Below are 18126 nucleotides of genomic sequence, written 5' to 3'. Positions count from 1 at the left end.
GTACATAGACTGAGAGTGAACCAGAAAAAGAAAAAGTAATGAAAAGTAACAAGAATGAGAACAGTGTGAAACTTAACATCAACATTGGTGATCACAAAGCAGATGTGGTTAAGGAATTCTGCTACTTGGAAGTAAAATAATCCAAGATGTATAAAGCAAGGAGGATACAAAATGCAGGCAAACACGTTATTCCTGACCATGAGAAGTCTACATAGGCCTATACTTTAGGAAGAAATTTCTGATAATGAACGTTTGCAGCACAGCATTGTACGGTATTAAATCATGGATAGTGGAAAATCAGAACACAAGAGAAAATAGAATGGTTTGAGATGTGGTGCTACAGAAAAATGTTAAGAGTTAGGTGGACTAATAAGATAAGAATGAGATATGCAAAACACTGACAAGAAGAAGGGATAGGAAGATAAGACATGTTGAGAAATCAGGAAATAACCTCCATGGTTCCATGGCACTAGAGGGAGCTGTGGAGGGTAAAAACTATAATGGAAGACACAGATTGGAAGATACCCACCAAGTAACTGAGGATGTAGGATGTAAGTGCTACTCTGAAATGAAGGGGTTGGTGAAGGCAGAAATTCATTGTGGCCTGCATTAAACCAGTCAGAAGATTGATGACGCAAAAAAAAAAAAAGAAAAAAGCTCATTTTCACATGTAGTCAAATGTTTATCAATATACACTAAGATCCAACACTACAAAACTGCAACTCACCCGGAAGCCACTTATGCTTGCAAAACACTGTTTTGAATCAAAAATGAAAGAGGAACTGATCACCTCCTCAAAATTGAAAGAAGTATCATCAGAACTTGCATAAATAAAAAATGCCAGATCAAATGAGCCTGGAAAATCCTGCCCAATGGAACTATCTATTGAGAAATTGACCCAATCAACAGCATATTGAAGAAGAAAAGAATCTCTTATTTCTTTGAGACCTTACAAATGCAGGAGAACAGGAGTTTACAACAACTTGTGATGGGAAATCTTAGAAAGAATAATTGAGAACACTGGATCCAAGAAATTCAGCAAAATCTTAAAGCAGTTGGACTCCAGACAACAGACAGACAACAAAAATAAAATTAATATTCTTCTTAACAGCCCCAAATTTTGAGCAGAGATGACACACAGATGGGCTACAGAGAAACAGTTATGTATAACCTCTCTTATCCTAACAGTTGTTTTAATGATTACTGGGTATCAAATGGCAAATGGCAGGAAAAGACATGAAGGAACACCAGGTGCACTTAGTGCGTATGCCTGGGGCCCTCTTCCAACTTGCTGAAGACGCTATGCCAGCAGCCACTGAGTGAACAGGGTGCAACCAACTGCAGATGTAGCACGCACTGAAACAAACAATGCCCGTCATCTGGACTCTGAGGTCATACTTCAATCAATCCAGAGACTGGTTCTAAGGCTGAGAATAACAGCCTTGTGCATGGAATTTCAATGAAGCTCACGATTTGCAGCACTGTCCCCAGAATTGATCATGGCACCCAGGTCTTGAGCTGGGAAGGACTTAACCAGAGACTTCAAGGGTTTTGTGAAAAGCTAGGCTGCAACTTCCTCGGCTCCCTGAATGGGATGGGTGAGCACTACATATCAGAGGCTGCTACCTATGTAGTAACTGTGTGTGGAGTGCACACAAGGATTTTTTTTTTTTTTTTTTTTTTTTTTTACATTAGCTGACCCTCCATTTAGTCCTGATAATGAAAGCTGTGGAATACCCAAAACTATGAAGTCAGGTCCAAGAGAATGCCCACTACAGGCAAGAGTAATTAAGTTCTAGTAGTTAACAGCTGAAGCATTCATAACAAAGTACCGGCGTGAAAGGCTCCTGAAAAGCAGTAAACTCACATTACATTAGATACAGAAAGCTGGTTGAAATCTGAAATTGACAGAATTGAGGTTTTTCGGGAAGTCATAGTGGACAAGAAACTCAAATCCACAGAGATAGAAATTGAGGCTGCATGTGAAAATATTTGGGCATGACTCAGTATCATGGTGGGCATAAAATGGTAATTGGAGCCTTCTATTGCCCACCAAACTCACATCCTGGTATGACCGAAACACATAGAGAAAACCTCAGTTCACTTGTATGTAAGCTCCCCAATCTTACTGTAACCATCAGTGAAGACTTTAATCAACCAAAAATCAAATGGTAAAATTACAGTTTTGCCAGGGGTGGGTGACACAAGACATCCTGTGAAAAATTACTAAATGCCTTCTCTGAAAAATACCTACAACAAAGAGTTTGCATACCCATTCATGATGGAAATATATTTGGTCTAATGGCAACAAACAGACCTGGCCTCTTTGAGGATGTCCATATGTGGTTGTGGCGACAATAATACCAAAGTACGAAAAACACCTATAACATGTAGACAGATTGTGTTCATTAACCTTGTTTAAAAAAAGCAGCAGTGTAATATCTCAGTGTGGGACTTGAAACTCTCAGCACAGGACAGGCACATGTTGATGAACCAAGGCTCAAGTTTAAAAGGACAGTTGACCATGTACTGGATAGATAAGTACCCAGTAGAACTGCTCATAATGGGAGAAACACACCATGGTATACACCCACTGCAAATAAACTTCTAAAGACACAGAGATTCCTACATAATACGTGTAAAACAAAGCATAAGGCTACAGGTAGAGAGATGCTTAATGGCATGCATTTGGCTATCAAGAGGGCAATGTATGAATCCTTCAATTACTGCAATAACAGAATACAGCCAAACAATTTTTCACAAACCTAAAGAAATTGTGATCATATGTAAAGGCTGTTAGCGGCACCAAAATTAGTGTCCAGTCATTCACAAATGAGAAAGGAAGTGAAATTGAGGGTAGCAAAAAAAAGCTGAAATGCTAAACTGTGTTTTCAAATATTCCTTTACAAAGGAAAACCCAGAAACATTGACCCAATTTAATGATCATACCACTGAAAAGCTGAATGCAACAAGTGTTAGTATTAGTGGTGTTGAGAAACAGCTCAAATTGTTAAGACTGAACAAAGCTCAATAATCTCTGTCAGATTCTACACTGTAGTTATGGCTAAGTTAGCTCCTCTTCTAACTTTCTAACTACAGTCTATCATAGAGCCCTTTGAGAAATATTTGGAAGAAAGCACAGGTCACATCCATTTACAAGAAAAGTAGTAGAGCTGATCCACAAAACTACCATCCAGTACCCTTCATACCAATTTGTTGTAGAATCTTACAGCACATTCTGAGTTCAAACATAATGATGTATATCAAACAGAATGACATCCTCCATTCCAAAAAGCATAGTTTCTGAAAATATCGATCATGCAAAACCCAACTCACGCTTGGATCAAGGCAATCAGGTAGATGCAGCATTTATTGACTCAATACATCTACACTTACTGTCAAAAGTATGATTATATGGAGTGTCAAGCAAAATTTGTGACTGGATTGAGGATTTTTTTGGTAAGGAGGGAGCAACGCGTTATCTTGGAAGGAGATTCATTGTTAGATGTAGAAGCAACTTCGGGTGTGCCCTAGAGAAGTGTGCTCTGACCCTTACTGTTCCTGTTGTATATTAGAGACCTTGTCACCAACATTAACAGTGACTTCAGGCTTTTTGCAGATGATGCTATATTTGTAGTGAAGTACTGTCTGGAAGAAGCTGCATAAATATTCAGTCAGATCTTGATAAGATTTCAAAGTGGTGCAAAGATTGGCAACTTGCTTTAAATGTTTAGAAATGTGCACTACACAAAATGAAATACTGTATTATTCCCAGCTGAAATCAGCCAATACTATATCTAGTTGTAATACTTTGTAGGGATAGGAAATGGAACGATCACATAGGCGCAGTTGTGGATAAAGTAGGTGGTGCACTTCGATTTATTAGTAGAACACTGGGAAAATGCAATCCGTCTACATAGGAGATAGCTTGCAAATCATTCATACGACTCATCCCGGAACACTGCTCAACTGTAAGGGACCCCTACTAAATAGGACTAACAGGGGATACAGAAGTAGCCAGAGAAACACAGTATGAATGTTCACAGATTTGTTTGACCCATGGGAAAGTGCGGCAGAGATGGTGAAGAAACTGAACTGGCAGATTCTTGAAGATAGACGTAAATAATCCAGTGGACGCCTACTTACAAAGTTTTGAGAAACAGCTTTAGCTTTAAATGATGACTCCATGAATATACTACAGCCCCCTATTTATCGCTCACATACAGATTGTGAGGACAGGATTAGATTAATTACAGCATGAACAGAGGAATTTAAATAATCATTCTTCCCGCACTCCATATGTGAATAGAACAGGAAGAAACCCTAATAACTGGTACAATCGGTTGTACCCCTGTTATGCACTTCACAGTGATTTGTAGAGTGTGGATGAACACTCATGCTCATAAATTAAGGATAATTGCAGAAAGTGATGCCACACAACATGGCACTACACAAAACTGGCACTAATAGCATAGGCACACACGACACAGATCTGTTAAGTCCACGGTATTGATGATAAGTTGAGAAAACCATCCTGAAACACATGTGCTACAAAACGCCACTGTTCCCTGCACATGTACCCCACCATTAATATGGGATATGATCACCATGCACACGTACACAGGCCGCACAACGAGTTGGCATACTCTGGATCAGGTGGTCGAGCAGCTGATGAGGTACAGCTTCCCATTCTTGCACCAGTGCCTGTTGGAGCTCCTGAAGTGTCGTAGGGGTTTGAAGACGTGCAGTGATATGTCGACCGAGAGCATCCCAGACATGCTTGATGAGGTTCAGGTCTGGAGAACAGGCAGGCCACTCCATTTGCCTGATATCTTCTGTTTCAAGGTACTCCTCCACAATGGCACCTCGGTGGTGCCATGCGTTATCATCCAGCAGGAGGAAGGTGGTACCCACTGCACCCCTGAAAAGGTGGACATACTGGTGCAAAATGATGTCCCGGTACACCTGACCTGTTACGGTTCTTCTATCAAGGACATGCAGGGGTGTACGTGCACTAATCATACACACCATCAAACCATGACCTCCGTACATTAAGGGGTTGGTATCTGGTTCCTGGTTCATGCCAGAAACCCGGCGAGAATCACTGTTCAGACTATACCTGGACTTGTCCGCGAACATCCAGTCCGAGAACTGTGTTCTTGACACGAGGCTTTACGGGCTCTCCTGTGACCAGAGATCAGTGGAATGCACCTTGCAGGTCTCCAGGCAAATAAATCATGTCTGTTCAGTTGCCTATAGACTGTGTGTCTGGAGACAATTGTTCCAGTGGCTGCAGTAAGGTCCAAAGCAAGGCTACCTGCAGTACTCCATAGTCTTCTGCGGGCAATGATGGTGAGATATCGGTCTTCTTGTGGTGTTGTACACTGTGGACGTCCCGTACTGTAGTGCCTGGACTCATTTCCTGCCTGCTGGAATCGTTGCCATAATCTTGAGATCACACTTTGTGGCACACGGAGGGCCCGTGCTACGACCTGCTGTGTTTGACCAGCCTCCAGTTGCCCTAGTATTCTACCCTTCATAACGTCATCAATATGTGTTGTTTGAGCCGTTTTCAACACACACAGTCACCATTAGCATGTCTGGAAATGTCTGCACACTTGCTCCCTGCATCATACTCTGACATGCACCAACACACCTCTGCATACGTGGACTGCTGCCAGCGCCACCGAGCGACAACCGCAGGTCAAATGCACCGCATGGTCATACCCCGAGGTGATATAAACCCGCAAACCGCCCTCCAGAGTGTTGTTTCATCATGTATCAACATTATCCTTAATTTATGAACATGAGTGTAGATGTGGAATGTAAATACAAATGACCAGATTTATGGAGTAGAAAACAGGTTATATGAAATAAAATATGCTAATAGGAAAAACAATTTTTTTTCTTTGGAAATAAGAAGGTAAGGTGATTGACTGGAATATTGAGAGCATTTGACTTGGGCAAAAGGTTATTGGAACACTAATTATTCCACTGACCTCTATTTCTAGAGGCTTGCATACTTAACAACTCTTTGCTGAGCAGATGAATGGTGTATTGTTTCTGGTGAAAAAGAGAGAGTTCTGTTCACCTCACTGGAGCTGGCTGGGACTAAAGAGAAAGGACTGACAACAAAATAAGCCATGCCCACTGCTCAATGTCTCAGTGGGAGGCACGTCCGCAAATCATGGGCCAGTGGATGACTGAAAATACTCTACTGACAATGATCGTGAATGGGTGAAGTTGCATACACACATCTCTGACAATGACAGGACAGAAGACTTGGCAGACTAGTGATGAGTGACATCAGAGAGACAGTAATATAACTTCTTGTGTATTCAGCCTTTTTTTAATTTTTCAAATATATTACATATTATTCAGTACATATTATTCAATTCAATACATTATTCAATACCAATGGTGGAAGTTGGAATTCATAATACAAACTCCTCATGTCCTCAGAGTGTTCTGACATTTCTCTTCCACTTTCACAGTCTATTAAACTGTGCCTAGAAAACTAAACTTCACACTAGGCTGCTTAATCAGTTCCCAGGCATCATCTGCCTGCTCCTACAGCAAACACGGGCTGTATTCATTGCCCTCTCATGCAAAATAATAATCCATGAGAGATATAGAGAGGGTTGAGCTGTAATTGTTCACCAGGCTATTCTGGCGACCCATAGCCTGTGATGTCCTCATAGATGCTCACACTAAAAGTAGGTGTCGTGAGCAAGGAATTCAACTGATATGATTGTATTCATCTCCAGCAGGAAGTGGGATTCAAACAATGCAAAATCATGATGGGATAGCAAAAATATTAAGAAAAGGCTAGTTACTAAACACCATATAGTGGAAATGCTGAGTCGCAGACAGGCACAAAAAAAAGACTGCCAAAATGTTTTTGTTACGCCTATCTGCGGCTCACCATCTCCACTGCATGGTGAGTACCAACTATCCTTTTCACAATATTGTTGGAAGTGGAGTTCAAAATACGCCAACAGGAGTAATGCTGATTCCACTGGCGAACAACAAATTTACGTTTCTGCCAGTACCTTGTCTCCTACCTTCCAAACTTCACAGAAGCTCTTCTGCGAAACTTACAAGACTAGCACTTCTGGAGGATATTGCAGAAACATGGCTTAGCCACAGACTATGGGGTGTTTCCAGAATAACATTTTCACTCTGCAGCAGAGTGTGCACTGAGATGAAAACTGCCTGGTGGATTAAAACTGTGTGTCGGACCAAGACTCGAACTCAGGACATTTGCCTTTTGCTGGCAAGTGTTCTACCTTCCGAGCTACCCAAGCATGACTCACGACTCATCCTCACAGCTTTACTTCTGCCAGAACCTCATCTCCTACCTTCCAAACTTAGCTCAGATTATAGACCACTTGCCAGCGAAAGGCAAATGTCCCGAGTTTGAGTCTCGGTCCAGCACACAGTTTTAATCTGCCAGGAAGTTTCATATCGGCGTACGCACAGCTGCAGAGTGGAAGCTTCATTCTGGAAACATTCCCCGGGCTGTGGCTAAGCCATGTCTACACAATATCCTTTCTTCCAGAAGTGCTAGTCTTGCAAGATTCACATGAGAGCTTTTGTGAAGTGTGGAAGATAGGGGACGAGGTTCTGGTGGAAGTACAGGTTGTTGAGCTTTTAATCTTCCAGGAAGTTTCATACTAGTGCACACACTGCTGCAGAGTGGAAATTTCATTCTGGAAACATCCCCCTTGCTGTGGCTAAGCCATGTCTCCGCAAAATACTTTCTTCCTGAAGTTCTAGTCTTGCAATGTTTGCAGGAGAGCTTCTGTGAAATTTGGAAGGTAGGAGACAGGGTTCTGGCAGAAGTAAAGCTGTGAGGATGGGTTGTTGAGTTATGCTTGGGTATCTCAGATAGTAGAGCACTTGCCCACGAAAGGCAAAGGTCCTGAGTTTCAGTCTCAGTCCTGCACACCCTTTTAATCTGCCAGGAAGTTTCATATCAACACACACTCTCTGGAAACAAATGTATGGCTGTCTTGCAGAGGACAGGAGCCATACATACATGAGACATCAATTCAAATATGTAATGGTTGGAGGAAGACAGGCCCAATGGTATACAAATTCAATGTACAATGCTAATTACCTATTAATGTAAATGCGGAACTACACCGTCACACAACGTTCACATTAAACTGTTGGTTTTCCTATCTCAGTTCAAAAGGTTAATGGAGGGCAAACGCTCATTACATTCAACAGGACCATGCCTAATAATGCACTGTGGTGTTCAAATTAGCCTTTGGGTGGAGGCCAGTTCTACCTCACATAGAAAGGTTTCCCACTCATGAGAAATTGAAGGCAAAAGGCATGATAAAACAATGAAAACAAAGGTGTCAATTGCTGCAGCTCATCTATAAAAGTTGTGCTGCTCCTTATAACACACACAAAATAATCCACCACAGGCACACAAAATAAAAGTTAGTAGAGTATGCATCTCTTTAGATATGGGCTCATAGACTGTGACTGCAGAAATCCCCCTCCCTCTGTCTCTCTTCTAACAGCTACCTTAACACTTTCATTTTACCTCTATCCTCAGCCACCCAGTAGTAGATAGTTTCTTTATAAGCAAGATGGGGCACCTAACTTTTTCACCTAAAGTAACTTCCTACTTATTAAAAATATTTGCAATCTTGTGCCATCTGGATGAACAGTATCTAGTGTCAAATGAAACAAACACCAAAGCATTTTCACAACTTCATTAATTACCGAGACATTATAGTAATTTTGTTGTTTTTAGCATTTCTTTGTTAGTGGCACCATTATGTTGTCTGGACCAGAATAGCAGAAACATTAGGAGACAAAATCAGTGATATGTATTTTGTAGGTCTGACAGGTACATTCACTACAGGGATTTTTGTGCTGTTGTTATGACCATCTGAATAGTGTGTGGCCCAGAAGCATTCACAACTCTTCGTGAAATTAAGCAATGCCTAGGCAAGCAATATGCGATGTTTACATCACTCTCAACAGAGTGGAAATATTGCTGAAATTCAATCTTAAAAAGTTTTGAAACTATTTTTACTGAAATTTTCACAGCTGTTGTAACTAAATAAAAATGAAATATAATAGTTGTAAAGTGCATCTAAAAATTATACCTAGCAGTGTGCAACTGCTCTCTTGTTCCTTTCTTTCATATTTTCATAACACATGCTCAAACTTTTCCAGTCATGATTTGTCCCTATGTTTTGTGAATAAAAGTCAACAGAAACTTCTGCCCATGCCTTCTCTTTGTTGGCACAGTAACTTCACCAGTTTGTTTGCCTTCTATGTATCTTTATACTGATGCAAAACAATTTCCAGGAATAAATATCTTTCTGGCTGTGCAGATGTTTTTACAACACAACATCTTTGATAACAAATACTGTGTACCTATCATGTAAGATGAATCTCTGCTGTTGAAGTGCAATAATAGTGTTGACAGCAGATTTTTGTAGTGTTGCCAAGCATATTCCATGTGAATTCAGATAAAACTGAATCTTGCTCAATTGATATAAGCTTAGTGTGACACAAACAGAATGGATTCCTGAAATGAGTTCAGTATCTGAATTAAGGTCAAAACAAATCTCAAGTCAGTAACATTTATACTCTTGGCCCTAAGGCTGGTAAAGGTCAATGGAAGTGGGCAACAGGCAAAAAAGTGCAAAACTGTTGCTGTTTGCTGTACTTTTACAGGTGATAAGGAGAAAAACATTTTAAAAAATAATGTTTAGTACCTGTTGGTCCAAATCTAAAATAGAACATATGCATCAAATAAATTTCCTGCCCACAAAGACTTTTTGAAATCATCTTTATGGTTATGTAGGTTAAGATCCAAAGTATCACACCCTGCAGCTATTTACTGTAGTGGGCCCTTGTAAAAAATTTTTAGAATTTTCCATGATGCTCAATGACATTAAAAAGCTATATTATATACATGGGTTGCATGGTGTAGTGTATAGGTTAGTAGCTTCACACACAGGAGGTTGTGGGATTGAATCTCATTAGATGCTACATTTTTTATTTTTAAATCTTTACTGAAATGACTTTAATCATTACTTTCATTCAATTAATTGGTTTGAATGAAATTTTTTATTTCCATTTCTTTTTCACGTTATTTTAATCACAGAATGAACTTTTTCATTTGTTTCATTTCTACTTTACATCATTCTTTTTCCAACAGGAATTTTTGTGAATATGAATTTAATTATATTTATACATTATAATATTCAATTATTTGAAAATTCTGATGGATCAGTTAAAAAGCAAAAGACAAAATCATCTATTTATATTGACCTTGCAAAGATGTGAAAAATTGTTACCAGATGTGCAATGTTTTTGCACAGTAACCATCATACAAACATTTAAAACATAACCTAAATACCTACTGCACTATGGACAAAATAACACAGATGAACAAGTTGATATTATATTTAAAACTATGTAACAAAGGAACGGAAATAAAAAACTACATTTAAATCACTTAACTGAATAAAAATGATGATCAATCATTTCGATAAATATTTACAAATAAAAAATAAAATTTATTGCATCTGATGAGATTCAAAGCTCCTACATGAGAAACTATTATCCTATCCATTATACCATGTACACCAAATATATATGCAACTTTTTTTACACTGTTGTCTGTCACAATGGTGTATGGCTGCAGTGTGTGACACCTGGGATCTTGACCTACATAACTGTACAGATGGTTTCAAAAGGCTGATCACACCACTGGGGACCTCTCCTTGTAAGCCTCATCATAGGGGCATCCTTCAATCTTATAAGAAATGAAAGTAGTGGACTACCAGCTGTTATCATAAAAGTATAACAAAAAGTATAGCAAAATAAATGGAGGATTAGTATACGTACAAAAACAGAAACAATTACAAACTCACTTTCTGTATATCCACTGGCTCACCATTCTCACTAAATATTTCAATGCCATTGAGCCCTAGGTAATGGCGATCACCCCATGTGCTTTTTATGTTTATTGCTAAGTGAGTGCCTCCTGGCAATTCTGGTATAATAAAATCTGATGACAGTGTTGGTTTATCCTTGTTTTTGGCATCTTGTGCAATTTCTTTGTCCAAAACTGGTATTTCAGAAGACACAGGCACTTCTAATAAAAAATAAAACACTGTCAACATACACAACATAGAATGGTAAATATTTGTATTGCTACACTACACTGTTACTTTTCAGGCTTGTGAGCATACATAAACTTTTGAAAGATAACTACTATTTTGACAAGTAAATGACTAGATATTTATTTATTTATTTGTCCAAGAATCATTTTAGTACACTGTTTGTACATGTGATACAGAACAGTGGCAAACCTTGTTAATTTACAATACAGTAATCATTTTGACTACCCTGTTGACATAATCAAATGCATAATAATGTACGTTGGTGTACTGCATTGCTTCTACATGTGATAATGGCAGTTATTAAGTGAGATGACGTGATAAGCACAACGTAAACTATATTATGCATTGACGTTAAGTAAAATTTGGTAAATGAGGTTTATTTATTACGATTTTCCATAAATTCAGACAAATAACAGAAGCAGTAGTCAAGCAAGAACTGTTTTAACTTTCTTTCAAATGCATTTAATGTTGCATGCATTTCAGGTAAGAAGGCAAATGGTTATGTAAGATAGCTCCAGTATGATACAATCCTCTTTTGCATAATAATAATAATAATAATAATAATAATAATACTAATAGCTTTATTCAACATTGAATGGTACACTGCACATGTACAAAGAAACAGTAATGATTAAAGTTATTTGTACAATACACAAGAGACATTCTTCTGAATACGTCATCAATTTACAACAAAATTACAATAAGGTGTTTACTTATTTCTGTTCACATAATTTCACAAAGCATTTGTTGTTCTTCATATAAGTATGGTACTCTTCTAATGTGTAGAAAGGGTGTTTTACTAAAAATTTCTTAAGCTGATGTTTCAGTTTAGTTGTAGGAAGAGCCATGACTGCTCTAGGCAGTGCATTAGCTAATTTTATACCTGCATACTGAGGCCCCTTTTCGTAAAGTGCTGTTCTGTGGCTGCCAATGTAAAATCTTTCTTTATTTCTAGTATTGTACTGGTGGAAAAATGAATAAGTGTTTGGGTGCAGTCTTTTCACAAGCAATATGGCTTTTAGAATGTATGTGTTTATAACAGTTAACACCTCTATTTTTGGAAACAAGTTGCGACAAGATTCCCTATATTTTGCTCCACAGATTATTCTCACACCCCTTTTCTGAAGAATGAGTAGCTTATCTAGATTAACTTTGGTTGTTGCCCCCCAAATTTCAATACCGTAGTTCAAGTGAGAGGAGAAAGAGCATGGTATGCAGTCTTTAGGACTACGGTGTCTCTACAGAACTTGCTAATAGTACTGATTGCAAATATATTTTTTGACAACTTAGTTGCTAGAGAGTCAATATGTGTGTCCCATTTCAGGTTGCTTTGGATTGTTACGCCAAGGAATTTTACACTAGACTCTTTCTTTACCAATTCGTTGCCCATGTATAATTTAATTTCATTATTCAAACTACTTTTGTTAAACTCCATCAAACATGTTTTACTGGTGCTTACATTTAAGTGGCTTTCATTAAAAAACTGAACAATTTCTTTTGTCACATTATTACACTCGGCCTCTAGTTCATTACATGATTCCTTTTTACATAAAATGGACATGTCATCGGCATACAGAACAATTTTGGAATTTATAGTACAGTATTTAATATCATTTACATAGATCAAGAACAGAAGGAGGCCCAATATCGAGCCCTGGGGCACCCCATATTTTATGCAAGTGATCTCTGATTTGTAGACACCACTTTCCGTTTTAAGTAGAACAAACTGCTTTCTATTGCTCATATAACACTTTATTAGGTCATAAGCAGCACCTCTAATGCCCATGTTCCATAGCTTGTCTAATAGGATGTCAACGTTCACACAATCAAAGGCTTTTTCCAGGTCTAGGTATACACCTGCCACATGTTCCTTGCTTTCGATACCCCCTAACACCTCTTCAATTAGTTGAGCAGCTGCAGTGCTAGTTGATTTACCTTTTACGAATCCATTTTGATTTTCGAACATCAGGTTGTGTTTGTTAAGAAAGTTTATAATCCTGTTGTATATAACATTCTCAACTATTTTGGAAAAGACAGGAAGGATTGAGACTGGTCTGTAGTTTTCTATTTTGTTGTTGTCACCTTTCTTAAAAATGGGTGTTACCTGTGCTATTTTTAGTCTATCTAGAAAGGTGCCTGATTCTATTATATTGTTGACTGCTGCAGACAGAGGTACAGAGACATTTTGGCTACAGGCTTTTAAAACATCAGTATTTAGGCCATCATGCCCAGCTGAATTAGAGGGTTTTAGAGAGCTAATGATGCCCATTATTTCTGCACAGTTTGTGGGGGCTAGATATATACTATGGTCACATGTATTACCTTTAAAACTGTAGTGCATGTTTTTATGTTTGTCATTTATGGCTTCCCCTACGGAAGAAAAATATTCATTAAAAATATTTGCAATTTCCAGTTGGTCTTTTATGAGCATTCCATTGTGGTTAATAGTAAAGTCCATACAGGATTTGTCATTGCCGGTTCTAAAATTGTTTATGACTGCCCAGATGCCAGTAGTTACATTGTGTGAGTTTTGAAGCTTATTTGCAACATAGTTGCCCCTGGTCTGTGTAAGTAAGTCCTTATAGTGTGCTTGATATATTTTGAAGGCTTCCTTTAGCTCAGGAATCTCTCTATTATTCAGCATTGCACTGTGGAGTAGTTTTAATTTTTCCCTCGCTTCAGTGACATTACTATTTACCCAAATATTTTTGTTTATATTTTTTGTTTGTTTCATTTTTGTGATTACAACTGGGCATGTGGTATCAAAGCAGTAATAGAAGTCAGCAGCAAAGTTATCATACGAAAAGCTATTATTTTCAAACCATTTTATTTGTGCTAGCATCCAGTTTAGTCTATTTATGCTGTCATTATACATTATTCTTTTAGTTACAAACTGTTGCTTTGTGGTGACAGTGGGGGCCTCATGGCATTCCAATTTAAGCTGTAATGAATTCACTGTGTTCATGTGTAGGTTCATCTTCTGCCAAGTTTCATGTGAATATATATCACAGTTGTGTCTGAAGAGATTTTCCTTTATTACAAGGCTCCCTGTTGTGGAAATTAATGTTTTGTATATCTAAAAACAAAGATGATGTGACTTACCAAATGAAAGTGCTGGCAGGTCGACAGACACACAAACAAACACAAACATACACACAAAATTCAAGCTTTCGCAACAAACTGTTGCCTCATCAGGAAAGAGGGAAGGAGAGGGGAAGACGAAAGGAAGTGGGTTTTAAAGGAGAGGGTAAGGAGTCATTCCAATCCCGGGAGCGGAAAGACTTACCTTAGGGGGAAAAAAGGACAGGTATACACTCGCACACACGCACATATCCATCCACACATACAGACACAAGCAGACATATTTAAAGACAAAGAGTTTGGGCAGAGATGTCAGTCGAGGCAGAAGTGTAGAGGCAAAGAAGTTGTTGAAAGACAGGTGAGGTATGAGTGGCGGCAACTTGAAATTAGCGGAGATTGAGGCCTGGCGGATGACGAGAAGAGAGGATATACTGAAGGGCAAGTTCCCATCTCCGGAGTTCGGATAGGTTGGTGTTGGTGGGAAGTATCCAGATAACCCGGACGGTGTAACACTGTGCCAAGATGTGCTGGCCGTGCACCAAGGCATGTTTAGCCACAGGGTGATCCTCATTACCAACAAACACTGTCTGCCTGTGTCCATTCATGCGAATGGACAGTTTGTTGCTGGTCATTCCCACATAGAATGCGTCACAGTGTAGGCAGGTCAGTTGGTAGATCACGTGGGTGCTTTCACACGTGGCTCTGCCTTTGATCGTGTACACCTTCCGGGTTACAGGACTGGAGTAGGTGGTGGTGGGAGGGTGCATGGGACAGGTTTTACACCGGGGGCGGTTACAAGGGTAGGAGCCAGAGGGTAGGGAAGGTGGTTTGGGGATTTCATAGGGATGAACTAAGAGGTTACGAAGGTTAGGTGGACGGCGGAAAGACACTCTTGGTGGAGTGGGGAGGATTTCATGAAGGATGGATCTCATTTCTGGGCAGGATTTTAGGAAGTCGTAGCACATCTTGGCACAGTGTTACACCGTCCGGGTTATCTGGATACTTCCCACCAACACCAACCTATCCGAACTCCGGAGATGGGAACTTGCCCTTCAGTATATCCTCTCTTCTCGTCATCCGCCAGGCCTCAATCTCCGCTAATTTCAAGTTGCCGCCACTCATACCTCACCTGTCTTTCAACAACTTCTTTGCCTCTACACTTCTGCCTCGACTGACATCTCTGCCCAAACTCTTTGTCTTTAAATATGTCTGCTTGTGTCTGTATGTGTGGATGGATATGTGCGTGTGTGCGAGTGTATACCTGTCCTTTTTTCCCCCTAAGGTAAGTCTTTCCGCTCCCGGGATTGGAATGACTCCTTACCCTCTCCTTTAAAATCCACTTCCTTTCGTCTTCCCCTCTCCTTCCCTCTTTCCTGATGAGGCAACAGTTTGTTGCGAAAGCTTGAATTTTGTGTGTATGTTTGTGTTTGTTTGTGTGTCTGTCGACCTGCCAGCACTTTCATTTGGTAAGTCACATCATCTTTGTTTTTAGATATATATTTCCTACGTGGAATGTTTCCCTCTATTATAACCATATCATTAAATTAATGTTTTGTATATATACAAGCAAGACAGTGGCAATATTTTGAGAGTTTTAGATAGGGGTCTCCAGGGATCCTTGCATTTAGCGTCTTTTTATCACCCTGATAATTTTTTTCTGTATTCTAAATGTTTTTGGAGAATTTATAGAATCCCTCCAACAAGTTATTCTGTACATAAGTAGTGACTGTATACTACAATATTTGATTGTCAGCCCTGATGAGCAGCTTGTATTTTGAGTGAGGATCATAACAGCATATGCTAGTGAATTCAGTCTCTTATTTAAATTGTTTCGGTGCACCTCCCACTTCAGATCTGCCTGAACATGATTGCCTAGAAATTTTGTATGACTGACCTTCGACACATTTTTTCCTTTGATAGTGAAAACAGGGTTTGCAGGATGGAGGTTTTGTGGGGTGTGGAAGTTAGATGCCACAGTTTTTTCAGAATTTATGATGAGCCTACTGGTCCTGAACCAGTGCATTAAGGTATGCATAACTGATATTGTAGCCTCCTGCAGATTTTCGTCTTTCTGTGATGTAATTAGAATATTAGTGTCATCTGCAAAGAGTATAGTGGTTCCATCACGTATGTTACTAGCCAAGTCATTTATATACAGCAGAAATACGACAGGTCTCAGAACTGACCCTTGTGGGACTCCATACTTGATTTTCTACTCATCACTGTAAAAACTACAATTTTTTGTGTTTCACTGTCTTTGTGTTTTATTTCTGTAATCTGCTGACAATTACTGAGGTACGACTGAAGCAACCTTTCAGACTGGCCTCTAATTCATTAATTACTTAATTACACAAGAGAAAGTCATGAGCAATAACATCGAATGCTTTACTTAGATCATGAAATATCCCAGATACATGTTGCTTATCATCCACTGCTTTTAATATTTCATTTAGGAGGTAAAATCTGCTGTCTGAGTTGACTTTCCAGCTCTAAACCCATGTTGCGAGTCAGTTATCAGTCTCTCTTTATTCACGAAAACAGTTAATCTTCTAAGGAACATTTGTTTTCCATAATTTTGCTAAAGCCTGACAATACTGAAACTGGCCTATAATTATCAATATCACTTTTTGCTCCCTTCTTATGCAAAGGTGTTATTTTTACAGTTTTTAGATTATTTGGAAACACACTACTCTTTAAAGATGAATGTTCTATGTCTGTTAGCAGTTCCACAATAAATTTTAGGCTCACTTTGATAATCGCATCTGGTATCTCATCAACACCCACTGAATATTTATTAGGTAATTCTTTTAGGATTCTTGACAGTTCGTCAGGTGTTGCTGGATACAAGAATAATGTTTTTGGATGTATTTTTTGATCTGAGTGACTGGCTGGCAGTTTGTCAAGGTGTGTATTTATTAACTGCTGTGCTATATTAGAGAAATAATTGAAAGCACTAGCCACATGTTTGGGGGTCATTTAGTTTATTTTTTATTTGTAACCAGCTCTATATTACTGTTTTTAACTGGCCTGGTGCTCATTTCTTTCCTTATAATTTGCCAGGTCACTTTAGTTTTATTCTTAGAACTACACAATAGTTGACATTTTCTAGTTTTTTTACTTTTGAAATAACTCGTGTTAGTATTCTTTTGTATCTTTTGAAATATGTAATAAAGTCACAGTTAGTATTTGGTTGGAGTTTTTTTTTTTTTTTTTTTTTTTTTTTTAGTAGTGTTAAACATAGTTATTTTCTTGGGAAGAGCCATTTGAATAAAATGTTTGAATGTAGCCATGAACTTATCACATTTCTCTTTGGTACCATTACAGTCGTATACATCTTTCCAACTTTCACCCTTTAGGAGAGAACAAAAATATTCCACGTTTATGTACTGAAATTCCTTACAGTGTGTCATATTCTACTGGGAATTGAGTGTCCTGAAATATTCATTGCACTAATTTAAGCATTGTGATCACTAAACCCTGAGTTTACAACTTGTATGTTATAGACATACTTGCACATATTTGTCAAGATCTGCCCAACAATAAATGCAGAGGTTGGTGTTTCTCGAGTTGCTTCAGTTAACATTGCACTGATCAAAATCCAATAAGTCACCACATATAATTATATTTTTCTTGGGAGAGTGAATTTCTTCCAAGAGTTCCCCATGCCATTGTAAACACTTTTTTGTCTCAATCTGGTGACCTGCATACACAAATAATAACTGTATTTTGCTTTGGTAGTTCAGTTATAGAGAGTTCTACACCTTTTTCACATGACTGTGTATGGTGTTATAATAGTTACATCCTTGAATTCAATATTTTCTCTAATGTATACACAGGTGCCTCCATGACCAAATATTTTCCTATAAAACATGCTTGCAAG

At 38.7% G+C, this 18126-nt stretch overlaps 1 protein-coding gene across 1 annotated transcript in view; it reads right to left on the bottom strand.

The window, feature by feature from the left end:
- LOC124622145 (katanin-interacting protein-like) overlaps window positions 1–18126 on the bottom strand; it is a 363928-nt gene that overhangs the window by 264897 nt on the left and 80905 nt on the right. The window contains exon 4 of the mRNA XM_047147778.1: window positions 10914–11137. Coding sequence (XP_047003734.1) covers window positions 10914–11137 — 224 coding nt within the window. The remainder of the gene's footprint in view (window positions 1–10913; window positions 11138–18126) is intronic.

The sequence above is a fragment of the Schistocerca americana genome, chromosome 7 (assembly GCF_021461395.2).
Source record: "Schistocerca americana isolate TAMUIC-IGC-003095 chromosome 7, iqSchAmer2.1, whole genome shotgun sequence".
In the NCBI taxonomy this organism is placed as follows: Eukaryota; Metazoa; Arthropoda; class Insecta; order Orthoptera; family Acrididae; genus Schistocerca; species Schistocerca americana.
Note: the sequence above shows the minus strand (reverse complement) of the source record. Positions and strands in the feature narration are given on the sequence as shown.